At 62.8% G+C, this 18,757-nt stretch overlaps 5 protein-coding genes across 7 annotated transcripts; 1 reads left to right on the forward strand and 4 right to left on the reverse strand.

The window, feature by feature from the left end:
* Positions 1–451: 451 nt before the first annotated feature.
* Positions 452–8,394, reverse strand: PITPNM1 (phosphatidylinositol transfer protein membrane associated 1; the record flags this gene model as incomplete). The annotated part of the gene is made up of 23 exons (XM_079537656.1): positions 452–703; positions 781–909; positions 983–1,166; positions 1,389–1,538; positions 1,652–1,800; positions 1,986–2,102; positions 2,263–2,373; positions 2,447–2,595; positions 2,716–2,868; positions 2,940–3,110; positions 3,382–3,560; positions 3,782–3,912; positions 3,991–4,098; positions 4,190–4,379; positions 4,530–4,774; positions 4,859–4,920; positions 5,028–5,135; positions 5,255–5,350; positions 5,553–5,867; positions 5,953–6,174; positions 7,009–7,130; positions 7,201–7,415; positions 8,317–8,394. The coding sequence occupies 23 exons, from the start codon at positions 8,392–8,394 to the stop codon at positions 452–454; spliced, it is 3,636 nt and encodes a 1,211-aa protein (XP_079393782.1).
* A 429-nt stretch (positions 8,395–8,823) lies between these two features.
* Positions 8,824–9,807, reverse strand: CDK2AP2 (cyclin dependent kinase 2 associated protein 2). Its single transcript, XM_079537834.1, has 4 exons — positions 9,714–9,807; positions 9,330–9,406; positions 9,094–9,226; positions 8,824–9,003 (listed from the first exon to the last, which is right to left on the reverse strand). Exons 1-4 carry the CDS (start codon positions 9,781–9,783, stop codon positions 8,936–8,938), a joined length of 348 nt encoding a protein of 115 aa, XP_079393960.1. The 5' UTR covers positions 9,784–9,807; the 3' UTR covers positions 8,824–8,935.
* Positions 9,808–10,286: 479 nt separating this feature from the next.
* Positions 10,287–13,230, reverse strand: LOC306947871 (calcium-binding protein 2-like; the record flags this gene model as incomplete). 3 transcript variants are annotated; one of them, XM_079537313.1, is made up of 7 exons in its annotated part: positions 10,287–10,312; positions 10,456–10,603; positions 10,682–10,791; positions 10,876–11,010; positions 12,268–12,298; positions 12,432–12,587; positions 13,057–13,230. In XM_079537313.1, the coding sequence occupies 7 exons, from the start codon at positions 13,228–13,230 to the stop codon at positions 10,287–10,289; spliced, it is 780 nt and encodes a 259-aa protein (XP_079393439.1). The 3 variants fall into 3 exon arrangements, with proteins under 3 accessions (XP_079393439.1, XP_079393440.1, XP_079393441.1); XM_079537314.1 differs by lacking the exon at positions 13,057–13,230 and adding an exon at positions 12,660–12,701; XM_079537315.1 differs by lacking the exons at positions 12,432–12,587; positions 13,057–13,230 and adding an exon at positions 12,660–12,701.
* A 449-nt stretch (positions 13,231–13,679) lies between these two features.
* On the forward strand, positions 13,680–16,355 carry NDUFV1 (NADH:ubiquinone oxidoreductase core subunit V1; the record flags this gene model as incomplete). The annotated part of the gene is made up of 10 exons (XM_079537191.1): positions 13,680–13,739; positions 13,811–13,893; positions 13,979–14,149; positions 14,745–14,928; positions 15,003–15,192; positions 15,271–15,483; positions 15,557–15,723; positions 15,797–15,878; positions 15,951–16,096; positions 16,182–16,355. The coding sequence occupies 10 exons, from the start codon at positions 13,680–13,682 to the stop codon at positions 16,263–16,265; spliced, it is 1,380 nt and encodes a 459-aa protein (XP_079393317.1). The 3' UTR covers positions 16,266–16,355.
* Positions 16,356–16,522: 167 nt separating this feature from the next.
* Positions 16,523–18,439, reverse strand: NUDT8 (nudix hydrolase 8; the record flags this gene model as incomplete). The annotated part of the gene is made up of 4 exons (XM_079537260.1): positions 16,523–16,768; positions 16,848–16,925; positions 17,985–18,117; positions 18,219–18,439. 4 exons carry the CDS (start codon positions 18,437–18,439, stop codon positions 16,523–16,525), a joined length of 678 nt encoding a protein of 225 aa, XP_079393386.1.
* Positions 18,440–18,757: the final 318 nt, after the last annotated feature.

An 18,757-nucleotide genomic window follows, 5' to 3' on the forward strand; every position in this document is an offset into this window, starting at 1 on the left:
TTTATTTCACAATGAAACAAACAGAACAGAAGAACCTTGTTGTTTTTTTTTTTAATCTCACCCTTTCCCTTGCCCCCACAACACTGAACAGAAATAAATACAAGGGTGCAGGGAGGAGGCTCAGTGCCTGCCCACCACCACTTACACCTGGGGCAGAGAAAGGTGAATGGGAGCCTGGGGGCAGCACCCCAAACCCCAGAACTGGCTGGGTGGCAGACCCTGCAGGGCACTGCCAGCAGGTATTGGGGCAGAAGGGTAGAGGCAGAGCCGGGGGGCAGCAGGCAGGACCCGGGGGGCTCAGCCCAGAGGGGGTCTGTCCACCCCCCGGGGTGGCTCAGAGCAGTGTGGCTGTGCCCCACAGTTTCAGAGTGCAGCACCTTCCTCACTTTCAGCTCCAGCTCCACGTTGGAAAACAAAGGCAGTGTCCGGGAGTGGGCAAAATGGCAGGGGTTCACTCCTCGCCCTCCAGCTTGAGGCTGACACTGCGGGGCTTGCCACGGGCAGGCAGGGGGCCCCCGTCTCGCTCTGCCTGGCTGGAGCCCCGTGAGCGCAGGAGCTGGCTCTGCTTGCGGAGGAAGTCGACGGGCGCCGGGCAGCCGTAGGTGCCTTTGCCCAGCACAGGCCGAGGGGGTCCTTTGGGTGAGTGCACTAGGGCAGCAGCCTCCAGCTGGGCCAGGTGGGCTACGTAGCCCTCAGACAGGAACTGAGAAATGCAGGGACAGTGTGAGACCCCAGTGAGGGCAAGGCATCCCTCCAGCAGCCCCAGCCCTGCTGCCCCACCTGGCACTGGTTGTGGAACTTCTTGACAGCACGGCCCACGATGTAGATGTGTGCTGGTGCCAGCCCGAGGGAGCTGTAGACGGAGACGTCCTTGGTGGAGCCATAGCCAGCAACGATGGCTATCTCTGCCTGCACAAGGAGAGGAGCATGAGGGTGGAGACAGAGCCTCCCCACCACCCTGGGGTCAGCATCCCAGCCCCACCTCGGAGCGCAGGCTCTGCAGGAAGGCTGCTTTCTGGCGGAGGGGGTCGTGGGTGAGTCCATCGCAGAAGGAGACAGCACCGTGGGGGAAGTTGTGCTGGGAGAGCCAGGCCACCACGCGGTGCTTCTGCATGTCAGGGCGCCCCGTCACGTAGATGATCATGTAACCCGAGTCCTGCCAGTGCCTGGTACACCAGGGCACACATGATACATACTGTCACCAGGGTCCACGTGAAAAGTGGGTTGGAAGCCACCGTGCACCTCCCAAGCTAACTGAGCAGGTTCCAAAACTTTGGTCTGCAGACCAAACTGTGTCACGTCACAGCAGGACACCCTGAGATGGATCTGGTGCTCCCATGGGGTTGTCGCCGCACAAAGCTGGCTGTCCTTGTAAGAAGAGCACTTACCGTACAACATCGACAGCTCCCGCCCGCACTTTGGGGTCACTGCCCATGATGGAGACGCTGGCAGTGAAGGAACCATCGATGCTGAACACCACTGACTCAGTGCCCCGGGCCACCACTGTCAGGTACGCCTCCGCGTAGCTGTGGTCACCCCTGGGATGGAACAGCAGCGAGGCTCAGACTTGGCGCTGTCACCTCCCTCAGCCCCCTCCCAGAGGGGAGGTGGCTGAGGTGACCCCACTAGAAGCACACGGCCAACATCTCACCTGACCACCATGCGCACAGGGTAGATGCCAATGGCCAGGGCCTTGTCCTGAGGGATGGTGAAGGTTAGGCGTCCGCTGCCGCTCGTCACCTCCGTGCCGTAGTACAGCCACTTCCCTGACAGCGGCTGCGTCATGATGTAGATGTCCACCTGAGTACAGGCAAAAATACCATAGTCCCAGTCTGAAAACCATCACTATCCTCTCCCACCATCCCACAAGGTCCTGTGGAGTCCTGGTCCCTAAGCCCTTCCATTTAGGCACAGTTAACATGAGGACTGTCCCCTCCTCGGTGTTCCTGCTGTTCACCAGGGCCCCGGGAACGTCCCCACAGTACCTTCTCTCCCGTCAATGTCACCACATCCAGGGGGCCATACATGAAGCGCCCGCTGAGGACCTGCGCTTTGCCCTCACACACGATGACGTCGCTGGCCCGGTGGTTGGCTGTCACGTTCTGCAGGGACACACACAGCTCAGCAGCACACGGCAACCAGAACAGCCCCCAGAAGTAGCACATGGGAGTCTACCAGGATGGGAGCAAACCCTCCTGGCTGCATCACCCCACAGCGCCTGGGGACAGCTCGAGCCCCATGCAGCCCTAGGGTTACCCATACCCGGATCTTCACTTGGGTGCGCTTGCGCTGCCACTTCTCCCGGGGGAACGCGGGGCTGTAGATGGAGCTCTCCTCACTCTCGGCCGGCTGCGGGCCCTCCTTCTCCATCACCTGGCCAGGGGACAACGCACGGCTCAGCCCTCACTGGCTGAGTGCGCTGCCCACCCTGCCACGCGTGCCCTACCTGGCGCAGGATGAAGGCCACCACATCGGAGGACTCCCAGTAGCTGGCGTGGAAGAGGTGAGGCAGGGTGATGGTGGGGAAGGCAGTCAGCGCATCAGGGCAGTACAGCGAGTAGTCGATGCGCTTCAGGCCCCACCAGCGCTCCAGGACTGCGCAGAGAGCTCCAGTTAGTCCATCCCTGAGCCTTACCCCCCCAGCCTGGCCCCATTTCAGGGGCTTGAGCCACTCTAGCCCCTCTAGTGCCTATGGATGCTGGTGATGGCACTCACTCTTGACGACTTCGCTGGTGCTGGCAGGTGTAGGGGGGTCTCCTGGCTCGCTTCCCCTCCAGAAGCCCCCCCCAAAGCTGCCGGTGGGAGTGGGGGGAGCAGCCAGGTCCACCTCGGGCAGGAAGAGGGCAGAGTGCATCTGCAGGGCCTCCGCTGCAGACAGCACCGAGTCAGGCCATCCATAGCCCCCCACTGTGGGGATGCCAGCCCCCAAGACCACTCACCCAGCAGGGAGGAAGTGCCGTCGCCCAGGGGGTACTTCTGGTAGCGGGGCACATTGAGCGGCGGCACGGTGTGGAAGGCTTTGGCCAGGAGGGGCTCCAGGCGGGAGGCGCAGGGGTCAGCGGCGTGGAAGAGGTTGTAGATCTGCTCACAGGCAGGACGCAGCTGGGCCACTGGGGCAAAGAAAGGGGTCAGGGCAGGGCGACGCGCAGTCAGGAAGGCTGAGGACACAGGGAGTCGAAAGCAGGACCCAGTGGGAGGAGAGGATGAAGAGAGAAAGCCAGGAGACCAGTGGCACAGAGGGGACGCTCAAGGCATGCGCCAACACTGAGATGGGTACAGCCACAGCATGAAAAACTCAAGCAGAGCTGTTTGGGGAGGACAAGGGCTTGAGCCCCACAGGGAGGTGTGGGGGCTCGCACCGCAGCCGGTGGGGCTCCTCACCATCTAGAGCAGGCATGACGGTCTTGCGCAGCGCGAGCACCAGCCCCAGCGGGGAGCCGAAGAGGAAGAAGCCGGATACCTTAAAGTCAAGGCGGGTGCTGGTGCTCTCTGCCCCATCCTGTGCTGCAGCACTGTTCCGTGGTGCCTCTGCCTCCAGTGGGGCATCGCCAGGCTGTGGGCTGCAAGAGCAGAGCCAGCGGGCACAGGAATGACAGTGCTGCAGGGCGCCCGCCACAGCCCGTATAGCCCAGAGGAGCTGCTGGGAGCAGGGGAGCCCCAGCACGGCACTGCTGCACCTGTGCAATGCTTCCTCCAGGCACAGATGGGGAATTCATCGTTCACATAAAGCACAAAGTTTGTATGGAGGGTGCTGGCACTCCCACAGGCCCCTTGCTCTCACCTGCACGAGGAACCTGGATGTTGGCCGTCCCCTGGCTCAGGGCTGGCCTGGCCCAACCCCATTGCTGTGTCCGCCCCATCAGCCAGCGGATCCCGGGTGCCGCACAGTTCGGGGGAAATGGGCTCTGTGCTCTGTGGGTGGACAAGAAGAATCAGCAAGCAGCCAGATGCTGCCAAGATGGTCAGTAGCTTTAAAAAAGAGGCACCTACCAGGCTGCCACGGCGGCTGCTGCTCCGGCTGCCCCCAGCACCTGTCCGGCTTTGGCACAGCACATCGAAGCCCAGGATGCCTCCCACGCAGTCCCCGAGCAGCACTACCTGCAGACAGCAGAAAAATCATCCCAGTGGGAGCCAAGCCCCAGCCAGAATCCAGGGCAAAGCCTTTCCTAAGCCCCCCTGTCCCTCTCACCTGGCCACAGAAGCCGGTGCCCTCAGCAGAGTGCAGGAAGGCGGCATAGGCCTGGTTGGCACGGGTGATGACGTTGCCCACAGCATGCTGGTAGCTCCCTGAGGAGGTGGCCAGCAGCGGGAGGGCTGCCAGTGGGATGTGGTCCTGACTGCTGGACAGGCTGTCCCGGTCATGGCTGTAAGGGCTGAGCCTGGGGGAGACATGAGGACGGGTCAGCAGGGCTACCCCATGTCCCTAACCCATCCCGCGATGCTCACTTCTCTGTGAAACCCCTCTCTGAGCCCACCACCTCCCTCCTGGGGTGGCTTGAGTGGGGACAGCCCTCTCTCTCCATCCTCACTTGGAGACCAATGCATAGGCAGCGGCACAGATGGGCGGGCAGGGCACCAGGCGCAATGCCACATGTCCCAGTGCCTCAGGGAAGTGGACACGGGTGACAGCATCGAAGGTGGCAGCCAACGTCTGCACGTCCGCCTGCTTGGAGCCCAGCTCTCCCCCTCCCTGGTCCAGGATGTTGCCACTGTGGAGTATGAGGAAGAGCACGTGGATCCGGCACGCCTGCACCGTGCTCTCGGCCGAGCCGCCCTGCAGGAGGAGAGCACTCCTGTCTGCACCCATGCCAGGGACCCAGCCGGGGGCTACAAGGGATGGGGTGAGCAGCTCACACACCTCAGAGAAGCTGGCTGCTGGCTGTTCTTTGCCATCTGCCCTGGAGGTGCTGTGTTCCTCCCCTGCAAGCACACATCAACGGTGAGCAAGCTGGGGTGTCCATGCAGGGGTCAGCCCCACCTTGGGATGCCCACCCTGGGCTTGGGTAGGTTGAACACATCCTGCTCACCCAGATTCTCATCCAGCTCTGCTGGCCGCTCCAGCGTGTCCAAGAAGTCATTGGAGCTCCACTTAGTCATCTCCTTGGCAAAGACCTCATCGCTGTCCGACAGATCCTCTGTGATGGCAGGGAGGGGGCCATGGGTGAGCCAAGCACAGTCCATACCCCTGTGCCCCACTGAAACCCAACAGGGCAAATCTAGCACACTGCTGTGCTGTGGGGCTGTTCTGCCATACCGTGGGCATCAAAGAACTCCTCCTCAGAGCTGTTCTCGGAGTCACGGGCAATGTTCTGCATACGCCACTCAGACAGGCTCTGAGGAGACACACCACCTGCCAGAAGCACAGGGTCAGCACCGAAGGCAGCGAGCCCCTGCTCGTGCCCAACAGTGCTGCTCATGCACCCAGAGCCACCCAGAGCTTTGGGACATCCAAAGCCACGCTCTGGGGTAGGAAAGAAGGGTCCTGATGCACCTCTGCCAGAGAACAGCAGCAGCCACAGGACCCAGGGGTCCCTCATTCCTCCCGTTCTCACCTCCGTGCTGAGAAGAGTAGGAAGAACGTGAAGATGTGGACCACTGCTTGGCAAAGCTGTCATCGGGGGAGATGTCGGCAGTCCCCTGAGCCTCAGTGCCCTCTTGCCCGCTGGCACCTCCTGGCTCTGGCCGCCCCTCAGGGCTGGGCCCCGCAGTGGAGGGCTCCTCAGCCTCACCACACTTGGCCATTTTCTGTGCCAGCATCCGCGCCGTCTCCTCCTCCAGCTGCCGGATGTCCTCCATGGTCAGGTCAGTCCACTCATCCTGCCAGCACCAGGCCTGGCGGTGGGCACGCAGCATCACTTTACGCAAGCCTGAAGCAGGGGGAGTGAGTAAGGTATGGCCCCCAAAAACCCACCATCCCAGGGCTCGGGCTCACCGCCATCGCCCCACGCTCACCAACATCATGGATGAACTGCTCAATCTTGGACTGCATCCCCCAGTAGCGGAACTCCACCTTGCACAGCTTGTAGGCACACATCAGCGGTCCGCTGCTGGCTGCCTCCAGCCAGTTATCCCCCAGTGGGCCCCGGCCAGTCTTGGCTGAGCGGTAGAGTTTGGGGTCCTCCTCGGGTTTATACTCTCCAGGGGATATGGGGTCACGCACAATGTCGATGGTGTCTGGGGTAGAAGGAAAAAAGGGTGAGGGATAAGACTGGCAGCACCCTGCGAATCATTTCCACACACCGTGTGCCCAAAGATGGGACGTCTCTCTGTCCCCTTGAGCCTCTGGGGACTGTCCTCACGCTGGGGCCAGACCCGCTGCCTCAAGAAGCAGCAGCAAGAGGTGGAGGCAGGAGTGGGGGTGGCCAGGCTAAGAGCCGGGCTGACACACATAGGCGCATTAGCGTGGGGATTTGGCAGCTGGAGAACGGCAGCGGTGACCCCAGGGGCACGGGGGGTTGTGCTGAGGACAAGGCCAAACAAGGCAGCTCAGAACTCTGCTCACTGCCTGCTGGTGATGGCGGCAGGGACAAAATTTGTCCCCTGCCTTGGCTGTGCCACCAGCGTCCCAGCCGGACATCCCCAGTGCTGCGAGAGCCAATGAGAGAAATAGGTCAGATGAATCATTTCCTCCGAGTGCCTATTTTAGGCCTCCATTTTAGGAGTAGAGCATGACGCGCTGCGCTCCAGCGCCCAAAACAACCGTGTCGACACTGCCAGGAATGGGAACAGGCAGCAACGGGGGACAAACATGTCCCTGTGGGGAACAGTCTGCTCCAGGATGGCTGGGAACGGGGAACAACACTCTGCAAAGCCCTGGGGGGGCAGGAGAAGCAGAAGACAAAATGGGGACATGATTCCCTAGCTCCCTGTCTCCAGCTGATCCACAGGACTGAGCAGGGAGCTCAGGGTATGGGCAGTTTCCCCTACAAGGATAACTTAACCTGTCCCTACAGCACAAGGTCAGCAGAGAAAGCCCCAGATCCTGCCTCATGCCCCTGCTGCACACACCCAAGATCCTCTGCCTCTTCTCAGCAGCGCTCAGGTTGAAGATATTGGTCTGCTGGCCAGCATCTGGCCGGTAGTACGTCTCAATTTCGATAGAGAACTTCTCCACAAAGGGACAGGTGTACCTATAGGAAGCACGGGGGTTAGGCTGAGCCCAGTGGGCAGCCCCCAGCCTACATTCCCATGGAATCCCACCTGGTGCGGGTGTAGGGGTACGCATTCCAGGACTCCTCCTCCACCTGCAGCGCAGCTTTGGGCAGCAGGGCCCGAAACCAGCTGGGGATGTGGGAGCCCACATGGTAGATCTTGTGGGTATACTGCCCGCTGCCACCAGGGCCGTCGCTGTAGGGGCGGTTGGCCAGGATCTCCACCCCGCTGCCCTCACCGCTTGATTCCTCCCGGCTTTTCTTCTGCAGGGTGAGGATGGACTGAGCCCCGGCACCCCAAATCCTGTTGTCTTGCTGGCTCCAGGTCCCCCCCCACCTCACCTCCCCCTGCACCCTTTCCTCAGCCCCAAATCCCTGCACCCCCACCTCAGCCCCATAGCTTTTCCCAAGAGCCCCACTTCAGTCAGCACTCTGAGAAACAGGCTCAGCCCCATGCCTCCACACTCCATTTTCACAACTCCGTACCCCAGGCCCCCAGCCCCACACTCTATTCACACCCTAATATACAGCCCCACATTCCTGCACCCCACAGGCTCCACACTGCCCTCATATCTCTATACTTTTAACCCCCACCACCTCAGACCTCGAACCCCACAACATCTGACCCCCACCCTCAGCCCCACACCCCTGCACTCCCCCATACCCCTCAGCCCCAACCACCCCGAGACCTAGACTCCCCTACTCCCCCAGATTCCACACAGCTCCCAGGATCCCATACAAACCCCAAGCTCCATATTATCCACAAACAGTCCCTCCAGCTCTGAATCCTCTGACCCCCTCTCAGCCCCATGCTCCCGTAGTTCCCAGGAGTCCATAAACCCCCTCCCCCCCCCAAGACCCCCACAACCCTCAGTCCCCAGCTCAGCTCTGACCCTCACTTTCAGCTCCATCCTCCCACACTCCCCCAGACCCCATAGGACACCTCCAGACCCCAAAGAGTCCCCCAGATCATCGCCAACCCCCAAGCTCCGCACCATCCCCCATATCCCTCAGCCTCGAACCCCCTGACCTCCACTCTCAGCCGCACGCTCCTGCACCCCCCCCCCAGGCTCCACACGGTCCCCGGCCCCACACAAACCCCACACGACCCCCTCCCCAGGCCTTACGCGACCGCCTCGGGCCGCGGCTCAGGCTCCAGCCGCACCTGGATCATGTAGAGCTGCGCTACCTGGTACTCCTCCAGGCTCATGGGCAGCAGGATGTGGTACTCCTTGATCAGCATGGCGCCGGGTTTGGGGGAAGGGGCGAGGGGGCTCCGCGACCCGCCGCCGTTAACCCGGCCCCGGCCCGGCCCGCTTCGGCCGGGCCCTCCCCGCTGCCATAGCAACGCGCCCCCCGCCCGCTCGGCCGCGCGCTCGGCTCCCTTCGGCTCTTTCCGTAACCCTTCGGCTCCTTTCGGTTCCCTTCGGCTGCGCTCAGCCCCTTCCGAACCTGCGCCGCTCTGAGCCGTCCCCGAGCCTTGTGACGTCACGGCGTGGGGGGCGCCCGCTGACGTCAGGAGGTGGTACAGCGAGGGGGGGGTGTGACATCAGAGGGGACGTCAGAGGCGGGGGGGCGGCGGACCGGGAAATTAAAACGGAGCGGTATATTCGGGGAAATTTGCGTTATTCCTTTTTTTTGGAAGGCGCATTTTCTTTAAGGGAGGGATGCAACACGTCTTTTATTTATAAAAGCTGGAAGGCTAGGAGAGGGAGGGGAGCCCCGGGGGTGGCCCCGCTCGGGGGGAGCCACCGGCGGGGCTCGGGGGGGGCGGGGGGCGGCTGTCACGTGCGGGCATTGCGCTCTGTCTCGGCCAAGCACTCCCGCACCAGCGCCCGCGCGTGGATGATCCCTGAAGGGGGGGGACGACATGAAGTAAGGCACCGAGGTCCGGGCTGGGGGGGAGGGGAGGTACACAGAGGGCCACCCCCCGGCTCTGTACCCCGCTTGAGTCGCTCCATGGCGCTCTTGCTACCGGCGTAGGTGGGCCGGATCTCCCTGCCCATCTCCTCGATGACAGACAGAAGGTCGCTGTAGGTGCTCTGCGAGCCCGGCGCGCCGGGCGGCTTCATTGCCTGACAGGGGAGGCACGGGGGGAGGGAAGACGGAGGAGAAGGGGGGGGCTCAGCCTTGCCCCACACCGCCCTCCCCTCGTCTGCCCCTGCCCCGCGGCCTCACCTGCACATAACCCATGGAGGGCGGCCCGAAGTCGTTGAAGAGTGGGCGGAAGGCGGACGGCGAGGGGACGCTGGGAGCTGCGGGGAGCGACACCGGGTCCCGGCCCTCCTTCAGTCGGGGTCAGGCCCTCCTCCGGGCCCCGTCCTCCTCCTCAGGCCCTGTCACCCCCTCAAGCCCGGCTCTCCTCAGGCCGCCCACAGGCGCCGTCCTTTCCCTCCCTCAGCCCTGACTCCCCGCGTCCCCTCTTCAGTCCCCGTCCCTCTCCTCCACGCCCTGCTCAGGTCCCGCCGCCCCCCTCGGGCCTCGTGCCTCTCCTTAAGTCCCCTTCTTTCCCCACCCCCCCGCTCTACCCCCGGTTCGCCGCCCCCCGGGGGCTCCTCTCACCGGCGGCCGTGGCGGCGGGCCCCGGGGCGGGGCTGGCGCTGGGGGCGGGCGCGATGGGTTTGTAGGACATCCCCGCACCGCTCCGAGCGGCAATCCGTCCCGAGCGTCGGCCGCCGTGTGGGGAAGACGGAAGCGAGCGGCCGAGCGGGGCGCCCCCCTCCCGCCTCCTAACTACTGATTGGCCGGGCGGCGCGGTCCGGCGGCGCTGATTGGTCGGCGGCCCGAAAGGAGCCGGTCTGCGCTCTCGGCGGGGCGCGGCGATGACGTCACGACCCGCACGCCGCCAATACGCAAACACGGCGCGCCGTGCTCTCGTCACCATGGAGACGCGCGGCGTCCTGCTCCCCCATTTGCCTCCCCCGGCCCCCCGCCGCGAGGGCCTGAGGCGTCCCCCGGCACTCAATGGACGGGCACACGGCACCCGACGGCACAGAGCTTCATTAGGAACCGGCAAAGCTGCGAACCCACGACCCCAGGGGGCCACGATCAGGGCTCCCCCCCCCCGGAGCGCAGGCCCGGGGAGACCTTCTCCCCTCCTCCTCCCGGTAAGGCACGGCGGCGGCTCCCGGCCCTTCAGCGCGACATCATCCGCACAAACTCTGCAAAGAACCACAGCATTAACCCCCAAATAAAGCTGGCAATGGGGGCTCACACCCCCCCCCCCCCATCGTTGATGCCATCATCCCCCAAATAAAGCCGGGATCGGGAGGGGTCTCCCCCCCTTCACCCTCACCCCCATTACCTTCAAAGTCCACCAGGCCGTCCCCGTTGAGATCCACATCCTTGAGGATCTCATCCACTTCACGGTAGTTGAGCTGCTGCCCCAGCAGCTTCCGCATGGCCTCCCGCAGCTCCGCCATGCTAATCTGCCCGTCCCCATTGGTGTCGAACTGCCCCGGGGGGACCCAGCATCACCACTGTGCTCCCAGCACTGTGTCCCCCCAGCCCTGCTGTCCACACCCCCTCACCTCGCGGAAGGCGTCGCGCAGCTCCTTGATCCCGATCATGTCTGCCGTCTCCGCCAGCATCTTAGGGCCCATCAGCTCCACAAAGTCATCAAAATCCACTTTGCCGCCTGCTAGGGGACCAAGGGGGGAGGCAGGTCAGCGGGGGTGGTGCCACCATGCGGATGTGGGGTTCCTCCCCCTTCCCCGGCACCTACTGATCTGCTGGGACAGCTCAATGAGCTCCATCTCGGTGGGCATGTAGCCCATGGTGCGCATGCACTCGCCCAGGTCCTTGTAGCTGATGTAGCCATCACGGTCCTTGTCAAACTCCTTGAAGGCTTGCTTCAGCTCTGGGGACAGAGCAGGGAGAACGGTGACACCCAGGGACAGCCCTGGGGGCACCCCACAGGTGGGGGCAGGACAAGAGGCGAGGTGGGGATGAAGGGAACAGGCACTCAGACAGGGACTGAGGGACAGGTGCTGAGACAGGGACCAGAATGGGAACTGCAGAGAACGGGTGCGAAGATGGGGACCAAGCAGGAACGGTGGCACACTGAGAAGATGGGAGATGGAATAGGGAGCCAGTGGAACAGGTGCTGAGATGGAGACTGGGATGGGGACTCAAGGAAATGAGTGTCAAGATGAGGACTCAGTGGGATGGGTGGCACAATGGGAACTAGGTTGGGGACTGAATGGAATGGGTGCTGAGAGGGGCAAGGCTGGGATGGGGATTGATGGGAGTGGGCAGAGAGATGGGGACCAGAATGAAGACTAAGGGGAATGGGTGCTGAGATGGAGACTGGGATGGGGACCCAAGGAAACGGGTGTCAAGATGGGGACTGAGTGCGATAGGTGGCACAATGGGGATTGAGATGGGGATCCAGTAGAAGAGTTGCTGAGATGGGGACCAGGATGGGGAACAAGGGGATTGGGTGGCGAGATGAAGATTGAGTGGGACAAGTTGCAAGATGGGGATACAGCAGAATAAAAGGCACAATGGGGACCAGGGTGGGGACGCAGTAGAAGAGGTGCCAAGATGGGAACTGGGATGGGGACTGAGAGGAACAGGTGGTGAGATGGGAACAAAGGGAAACATGTGGCAAGATGTGGACTGGGATAGGAATTAAGGGGAATGGGTATCAAGACAGGGACCAAGCAGGATAGATGGCACAATGGGGACTGGGATGGGGACCCAGTAGAATAGGTGCTGAGATAGGGATTGGGATGAAGACCAAGAGGAATGGGTGGTGAGATGAGGACTGAGGGGAATGTATGGAGAGATGGGGACTGGGATTGGAATGAAGGTGAAAGGATGGTGAGATAGAGGCCAGGATGGGGACTGACACTAGCAAATGCTGTGATGGGGACTAAGATTAACAGGTAGAAAGACAGAAACAGGGATGGGAAGTGAGGGGAACAGGTGCTAAGATGGAGACCAGGACAGAAACTGAGAGGAACATGTGGAGAAACAGGGATCAAACAGGATGGGTGGCAAGATGGGAACTGGGATGGGGACCAAGGGGAACGGGTATGGGTGAGACCCTACACCAGAGCAGCACCCCTGGCCCCACAAGGACCCAGCCGACGGACACATCCCTACACTTCACCTTCGATCTCCTCCGGCCGCAGCTCCCGGTCCTGGCAAAAAGAATGCAGGCTGGGGGACGGCTCCCTCCACACAGCCACCCCAAATCCACACCAGTGGGCAGCTGTGGGAGCAGTGATCCCAGAGGACCGGGATGCACCCCAGGGGGGTATAATGCTCACATACCAGCTGTGTGATGGCAATGCTCTGTCGGAGGAAGATGCACGCCGGCCCCACAAGCCCATGCAGCACTGAGTAGCTCTGCAGTGGTGGTGATTGCGCAGCCTCTGCCAGCTCCTCACCATCCTGGGGACCGGGGGGGCCGGAGCGCTGCTTCCCGTCCTGTAGGCAGAGCCGGAGGGCAGTAATAAGCCCAGCACAGCCCCCGAGCACCCCCCTGCACTTCAGCCTTACCTTGGAGAGCCTTCTCTCAGGGGTCTTGGTGCAGTTGCCCATGGCCAGGGGTGCCCAGGCATAACCGGTCCCCCCGGGGGGCCGCCTGGCGCAGTCCTGGGGGGCCGCCGCTCTGGCCCGGCCGCGCCAGGACGGGGTTTTTTTATAGTAACAGAGGCTGCGTGGGGATTTACGGTTTTTATGGAATATCTCGGGATATGCAGGGCGAGGCGGGGGGGCTGCACGCTGCCCGCACACACACACATAATCCCCCGGATTATGCCCTGCTCGGCCACGCCGCTCCAGATGTGGGGGAGCCGCCCAGCTGTTCCCCTTGAGGGGAGACGGTGTAACTGCCCCACCCGTCACCCCCTCAAGTCCTTCCCATTCCCCCCAGTTAGCTGCCCAGCCCCATTACCTGCCTGGAAGTGGGGGGCAGCTGGGGCTCCTCGGTGCTCCGCCGCCCCCCCCCCGCACTCCGGTGCCCCCGGGGGTTGCGGCGGCCCCGTTTCACCCCCGGGGGGGCTCGGCAGGGGGAGGGCAGTGGGCTGCCGGGGACACGGCGCTGGGGGCTGCGGATGAACAGGAACATGACGACTCCTGCCCGGTGCTCAGGGCTCATTACCCTCCCTCCAGGCTCCGAATCCGATCCCCCAGTGCCGGGGTGAGATTGCAGCGGGGAAACCGGATCCGGCGGCCGGGATACACGAGCCGAGACATTGACACCGGACAACGAGACCGCGGGGGCCCGCAGTGGGAGCGCTGCGGGACCCGGGGACGGGAGAACCGGGGTCCCAGAGCCGGGGAGAGGCCTGCAGGGGTCCCCGAGCACGGAGCCGTGGCCTTGGAGCGCGGGGTTGCCCGCGGGAAAGCCGCAGCATCCACAGACGCCACAGCGCGGTGCAAACCCCACCACCGCCTCCGCGCCCCCTGACCCGCGGCCGGCTTCGGTGACGTCATCACAGCGCGCCGCGGCGCTCTCCGATGACGCCACATCCGAGCGACGCAGCCGGGGGCGCCTGAAGGTGGCGGCGGAGCGCCATGGCCGCCTGGCAGCTGAGGGCCCTACGTCGTCTCCCCGCCGCCGCCGCCGGCTTCTCGGTAAACGCTGGACCGACCGCTCAGCCTGGTTCCGAGCCCGGGGCCGCGCTGAGCTCCTCCCTTCCCCGCAGACAGCGCCGAAAAAGACGCAGTTCGGCTCTCTGAAGGATGAGGACCGCATCTTCACCAACCTCTACGGGCGGCACGAGTGGAGGTGGGCAGCGGGGACCGGGAGCGTGGGAGAGAAACATGGGCTGCGGGGGTTGCGGGTGCTCACAGCCGCCGTTCCGTGCCCGCAGGCTGCAGGGAGCGCTGCGGCGGGGCGACTGGTACAAGACGAAGGAGATCCTGCTGAAGGGCGTCGACTGGATCCTGGGTGAGATCAAAGCCTCGGGGCTGAGGGGCCGCGGGGGGGCCGGCTTCCCCACCGGCCTCAAGTGGAGCTTCATGAACAAGCCGCCTGATGGCAGGTAGGTGCTGAGGAGAAGGGGTGGGCAGGGCAAGGATATGGAGGATGCAGACAGGATGGGGCTGAGAGGCTGGGGTGATGCAGTGACAGGGACGCTGGAGGGTCAGGGAGGGAAGGGGCTGAGGGCTGACAGGACTGCTTGGGAACAGGGACATGGGGAGCAGGGGACACAGCTTGGGAGATGGGAAAGGCGTGTCTAGGGACAAAGAGACACTGGGGACACAAGGTTGGGAGATGGAACAGCTGAGAGTGGGGACAGGGAGATCTGGGGACACAAGAGTAGGAATTACAGGGGACATCATATGACTAGGAGATGGGGCTGGGGTGATTGGGAACAAAGTGACATTGGGGTGCAGGGTGTACAGGCATAGATAGGGTGGGGGTACAGGCAAATAAGTGGCAAAGTAATAGGGGCGCTAAGAAGAGAGAGAAGTTGGAGGGGGCTGAGAGGGGATGGGATTACTTAGGGACACCAGGAACGTGGCGGGAGCAGGGATGGGGGAGTAGGGAGATGGAACAGAGGGAACACCGGGAACATGGAGATATGGAGCTGGGAGATGGGACGGGGTGCTGACACTGACACCGCATCCTGTCAGACCCAAGTACCTGGTAGTGAACGCAGATGAGGGGGAACCAGGCACCTGCAAGGACCGTGAGATCATGCGGCACGATCCACACAAACTGGTGGAGGGCTGCCTGGTAGCTGGCCGTGCCATGGGTGCTCGTGCCGCCTACATCTACATCCGCGGCGAATTCTACAATGAGGCCTCCAATCTGCAGGTGGGTGCCACGGATGCGGTGGAACACACATGGGGACATCCCCTGCTGCTATCTACCTGTTGTCCCCTCCGCAGGTGGCCATCAGGGAAGCATATGAGGCTGGGCTTCTGGGGAAGAATGCCTGTGGTTCTGACTATGCCTTTGATGTCTTCGTGGTGAGGGGTGCTGGGGCGTACATCTGCGGTGAGGAGACAGCGCTCATCGAGTCCATTGAGGGCAAGCAGGGCAAGCCGCGCCTCAAGCCTCCCTTTCCTGCTGACGTGGGTACGTGCTGGAGCCCTTCTGCCCATCTCCACTCCACTAATTCCCTCCGGTACCACTCACAGCTCTGATTCCCTACAGGAGTCTTTGGCTGTCCCACCACGGTGGCCAATGTGGAGACGGTGGCTGTGGCCCCCACCATCTGCCGGCGTGGCGGTGCCTGGTTTGCTGGCTTTGGGCGTGAGCGCAACTCCGGGACAAAGCTTTTCAACATCTCCGGCCACGTCAACCACCCCTGCACAGTGGAGGAGGAGATGTCAGTGCCAATGAAGGAACTCATTGAGAAGCATGCTGGTAAGCACCACGCTCAAACCCAACGGGATGGTCCTGCCGGGCCTGGCTCAATGTGTCCCCTCTTTTTTGGCAGGGGGTGTCCGTGGTGGCTGGGACAACCTGCTGGCTGTCATCCCGGGGGGCTCCTCCACCCCACTGCTCCCAAAGTCGGTGTGTGAGACTGTGTTGATGGACTTTGATTCCCTGGTGCAGGCGCAGAGCGGGCTTGGCACGGCTGCCGTCATTGTCATGGATAAATCGGTACAGAGTGAGCCCTCCCCAGACTGCCCCCTCCCCTGAATGAGTGTCCCCTGATTGTCCCCTTCCTCCTCAGACTGACATTGTCAAAGCGATCGCTCGTCTCATCGAGTTCTACAAGCACGAAAGCTGTGGGCAATGCACCCCGTGCCGGGAAGGTAAGCGTGGGGCTGTGCCACAGGGTCTGTCACTGCATCACAGGGCCTGTCACCGTGTCCCTGTCCCCACAGGTGTTGACTGGATGAACAAGGTGATGGCACGCTTTGTGCAGGGAGACGCACAGACAGCTGAGATTGATGCACTGTGGGAGATCAGCAAGCAGATTGAGGGCCACACTATCTGTGCACTGGGTGATGGTGCCGCGTGGCCCGTGCAGGTGGGTGCAGGGCTCTGGGATGGCAGCGGGACCTCAGGGGCTTAGCTCTCAGCCTCACTGACTCCGCTTTGTTTGCTCAACCCAGGGCCTCATCCGCCACTTTCGGCCGGAGCTGGAGGACAGGATGCGGCGCTTCGGAGAGGCCAAAGCACGAGCGGCCTCAGCATGAGGAGGTCGGGGTGGTGGCAGCAGTGGCACCACACTTTGCTGCTCCCAGTGGGTTCTAGCCCACTCTTGGAGCTCCTTAATAAACACTGCTGTAACTGAAGCGGCTTGAAACATGGCTTTTTACTAAAATCACAACGTGAAACATCGACCATGGGTGCAATGGCACAGAGAAGGGGACAGTGGTGAAACCATGCCACCCTCCACCCCAAAACCTTCCAGCCCCAAACCCTCAGAGCCTCGGCTCCTTCAATATGCAGCTCAAGCCCTTTTTTGGGGAGCAGTAATGCCATGGCCAGGCACGTGGGTCTTTCTGCAGTACAAGTTGGGTGCCAGCAGCTCCAGCGTCAGCTCAGTGATGATGGCTGTCAGCCCCCAGATGCGGTGGGGGCCGTTGAGGAAGACAGGCAGGGTGTAGCCGTAGCGACCCGCAGTGCGGAAATGGGTGTAGCCCTGGTTCTCTTCCTGCAGGAGGTGCTCCAGAGGCAGTGTGAAGACCTCTGCCACCTTGCAGAAGCCGGAAGAGAGTTGGGGGACGCACGTGGGTCACAGCAGGGAAGGGCACAAAGGGTAGGGGGTCACCCACCTCGTCAGGGTTTGGGGACAGTGTCAGGTCCTCCAGGGGTCCCAGGTTGGCCACCACAGGGACCACAAGCATCCCGTGCTGGCAGGGAGCATGTGGCAGAAAGACAGGGTGACAAACGCCACTGTGCTGCAGCCACCTCACTTCCCCATCCCCACATGTCCTATCCCAAACCCTCAGCCTCTGCCTACCATGTCCCTGCTGCCCTATCCCCAGCCACCCCACGCCCATCCATGTGTCTCCACTGCCCTGCTGACCCCATCCTGTCACCCTGTTCCCCAGCCCCATCCTCCCTTAGCCCCAGTGCTCCTGTCCCCAGACACTCCATCCCTGTATTCCCACCAATTTTACCGATCTCACCACGTCTCCACTGTGTCTCCAGCGTCCCTTTCACCTTGGCCCCAGTCACCTCTGTTCCATTTCCCAGCCACATGGTGTCCCCAGTGCCCCCAATTACACTTTCTTCCCAATTACCCCACCCCATCTCCCAGTCCTGTGTCTCCCAATCCCCACGGCCCTGTCACATCCCCAGAAGTGCTTGTGACCCCACCACACCACCTGTGTCCCCGTGCTGTTCCTGATGTCACCCCGTTGACAGTGATAAATATGGGGACTGTTGCTCTTCTCAACTTACCATTGCCAGCCCCGAGCTCAACATCAAAACGCTCTCTAGCACAGACCCGTCCCATGTGCCCGTTCCGTCCCCACGTTCCTTTGCCATCTCTGCATTTTTCCGAATATTCCCCACACTGTCCCCATGTCCCAGCGTTGTCCTCATCACCATTCTGTCCCCACATCGCCATTCAGTCCACAATGACCTTCTGTATATTATGCCACCATTCTGTACCCAACGTCCCCATGCTCCATTGCAGTTCCCACGTCCCCATTTTATCCCCACATCCCCATACTGTCCTCGGTGTCCCTGCACTGACCCTGTCCCCATTCTGCCCCTGTGCACTGTCCCCACCCTTCGTTCTGTCCACGCCCCCATGTCCCTCTGCTGTCTCCACGTCCCTGTTTTGTGCCATGCCCCCGTTCTGTCCCCATGTCTCTGCGCTATCCCCAAGGTCCCGGTGCCGTCCCTCTGTCCCCGTGCCCTTTGATCCCCATTCTATCCCCCTTTGTGTCCCCGCTCCGTACCCTGTCGGGCAGCTCTCGCAGCCGGCCCCAGACTCTCTCCTCCCGCAGGTTCAGCCCCAGCTCCTCCCGCGCCTCTCGCAGCGCGGTGCCCTCCGCTCCGCCGTCCGCCGCCTCCCGTTTCCCCCCGGGGAAGCTGCAACGGGTGGGGGGGGGGGGGGGGGGCGGCGCTGCGGCAGGGCCGGTAGGGGGGACCCCCACTCCACGACCCCGCCCCTCCAAGTCCCCCCTCACTACCTCACATCGCCGCCGTAGGGCCCGCGCAGACGGCTGCAGCGCAGCGTATAGAGCAGCGCGGGGCGGCCCCGCACGGAGCACAGCGGCACCAGCACGGCCGCCCCGGCCTCCGCGCCTCCCCCCGCCGCCCCTTCCGCCAGCAGCCGCCGGCACCGCCGCTCCGTGCCCCCGCACAGCGTCACGCGGTGCGTAACTCCCCGCGCCCAGCTGCCCACCCGCATGGCTGCGCCGCTCCGAGGTGGAGGGAGGGAAGGAGGGAGGGAGGGAGGGCGTGAGGGACCGCCCCCCCCGGGGCTGCAGCGCTCCCAGCGGCTGTGCGACGTGATTATGTGGCGTGCGGTGCCCCAGATAGGCGAGCAAGGCGGTCACGAAGTGTACAGCCTCACAACTGGGCGTGCAGCAACTCCCCCTGGGTACGCAATCCCATAGCCAGGCGTGTAGCCCGCACACCGGGGGTGTAACGCTGCCGGCAGGGGTGCAACCCTGGAACTGGGTGTGCAGCTTGATCTGTGGAACTATACCTCCCCTGCAAGGCGTGC

Source organism: Tetrao urogallus, assembly GCF_951394365.1.
Source record: "Tetrao urogallus genome assembly, chromosome: 6".
In the NCBI taxonomy this organism is placed as follows: domain Eukaryota; kingdom Metazoa; phylum Chordata; class Aves; order Galliformes; family Phasianidae; genus Tetrao; species Tetrao urogallus.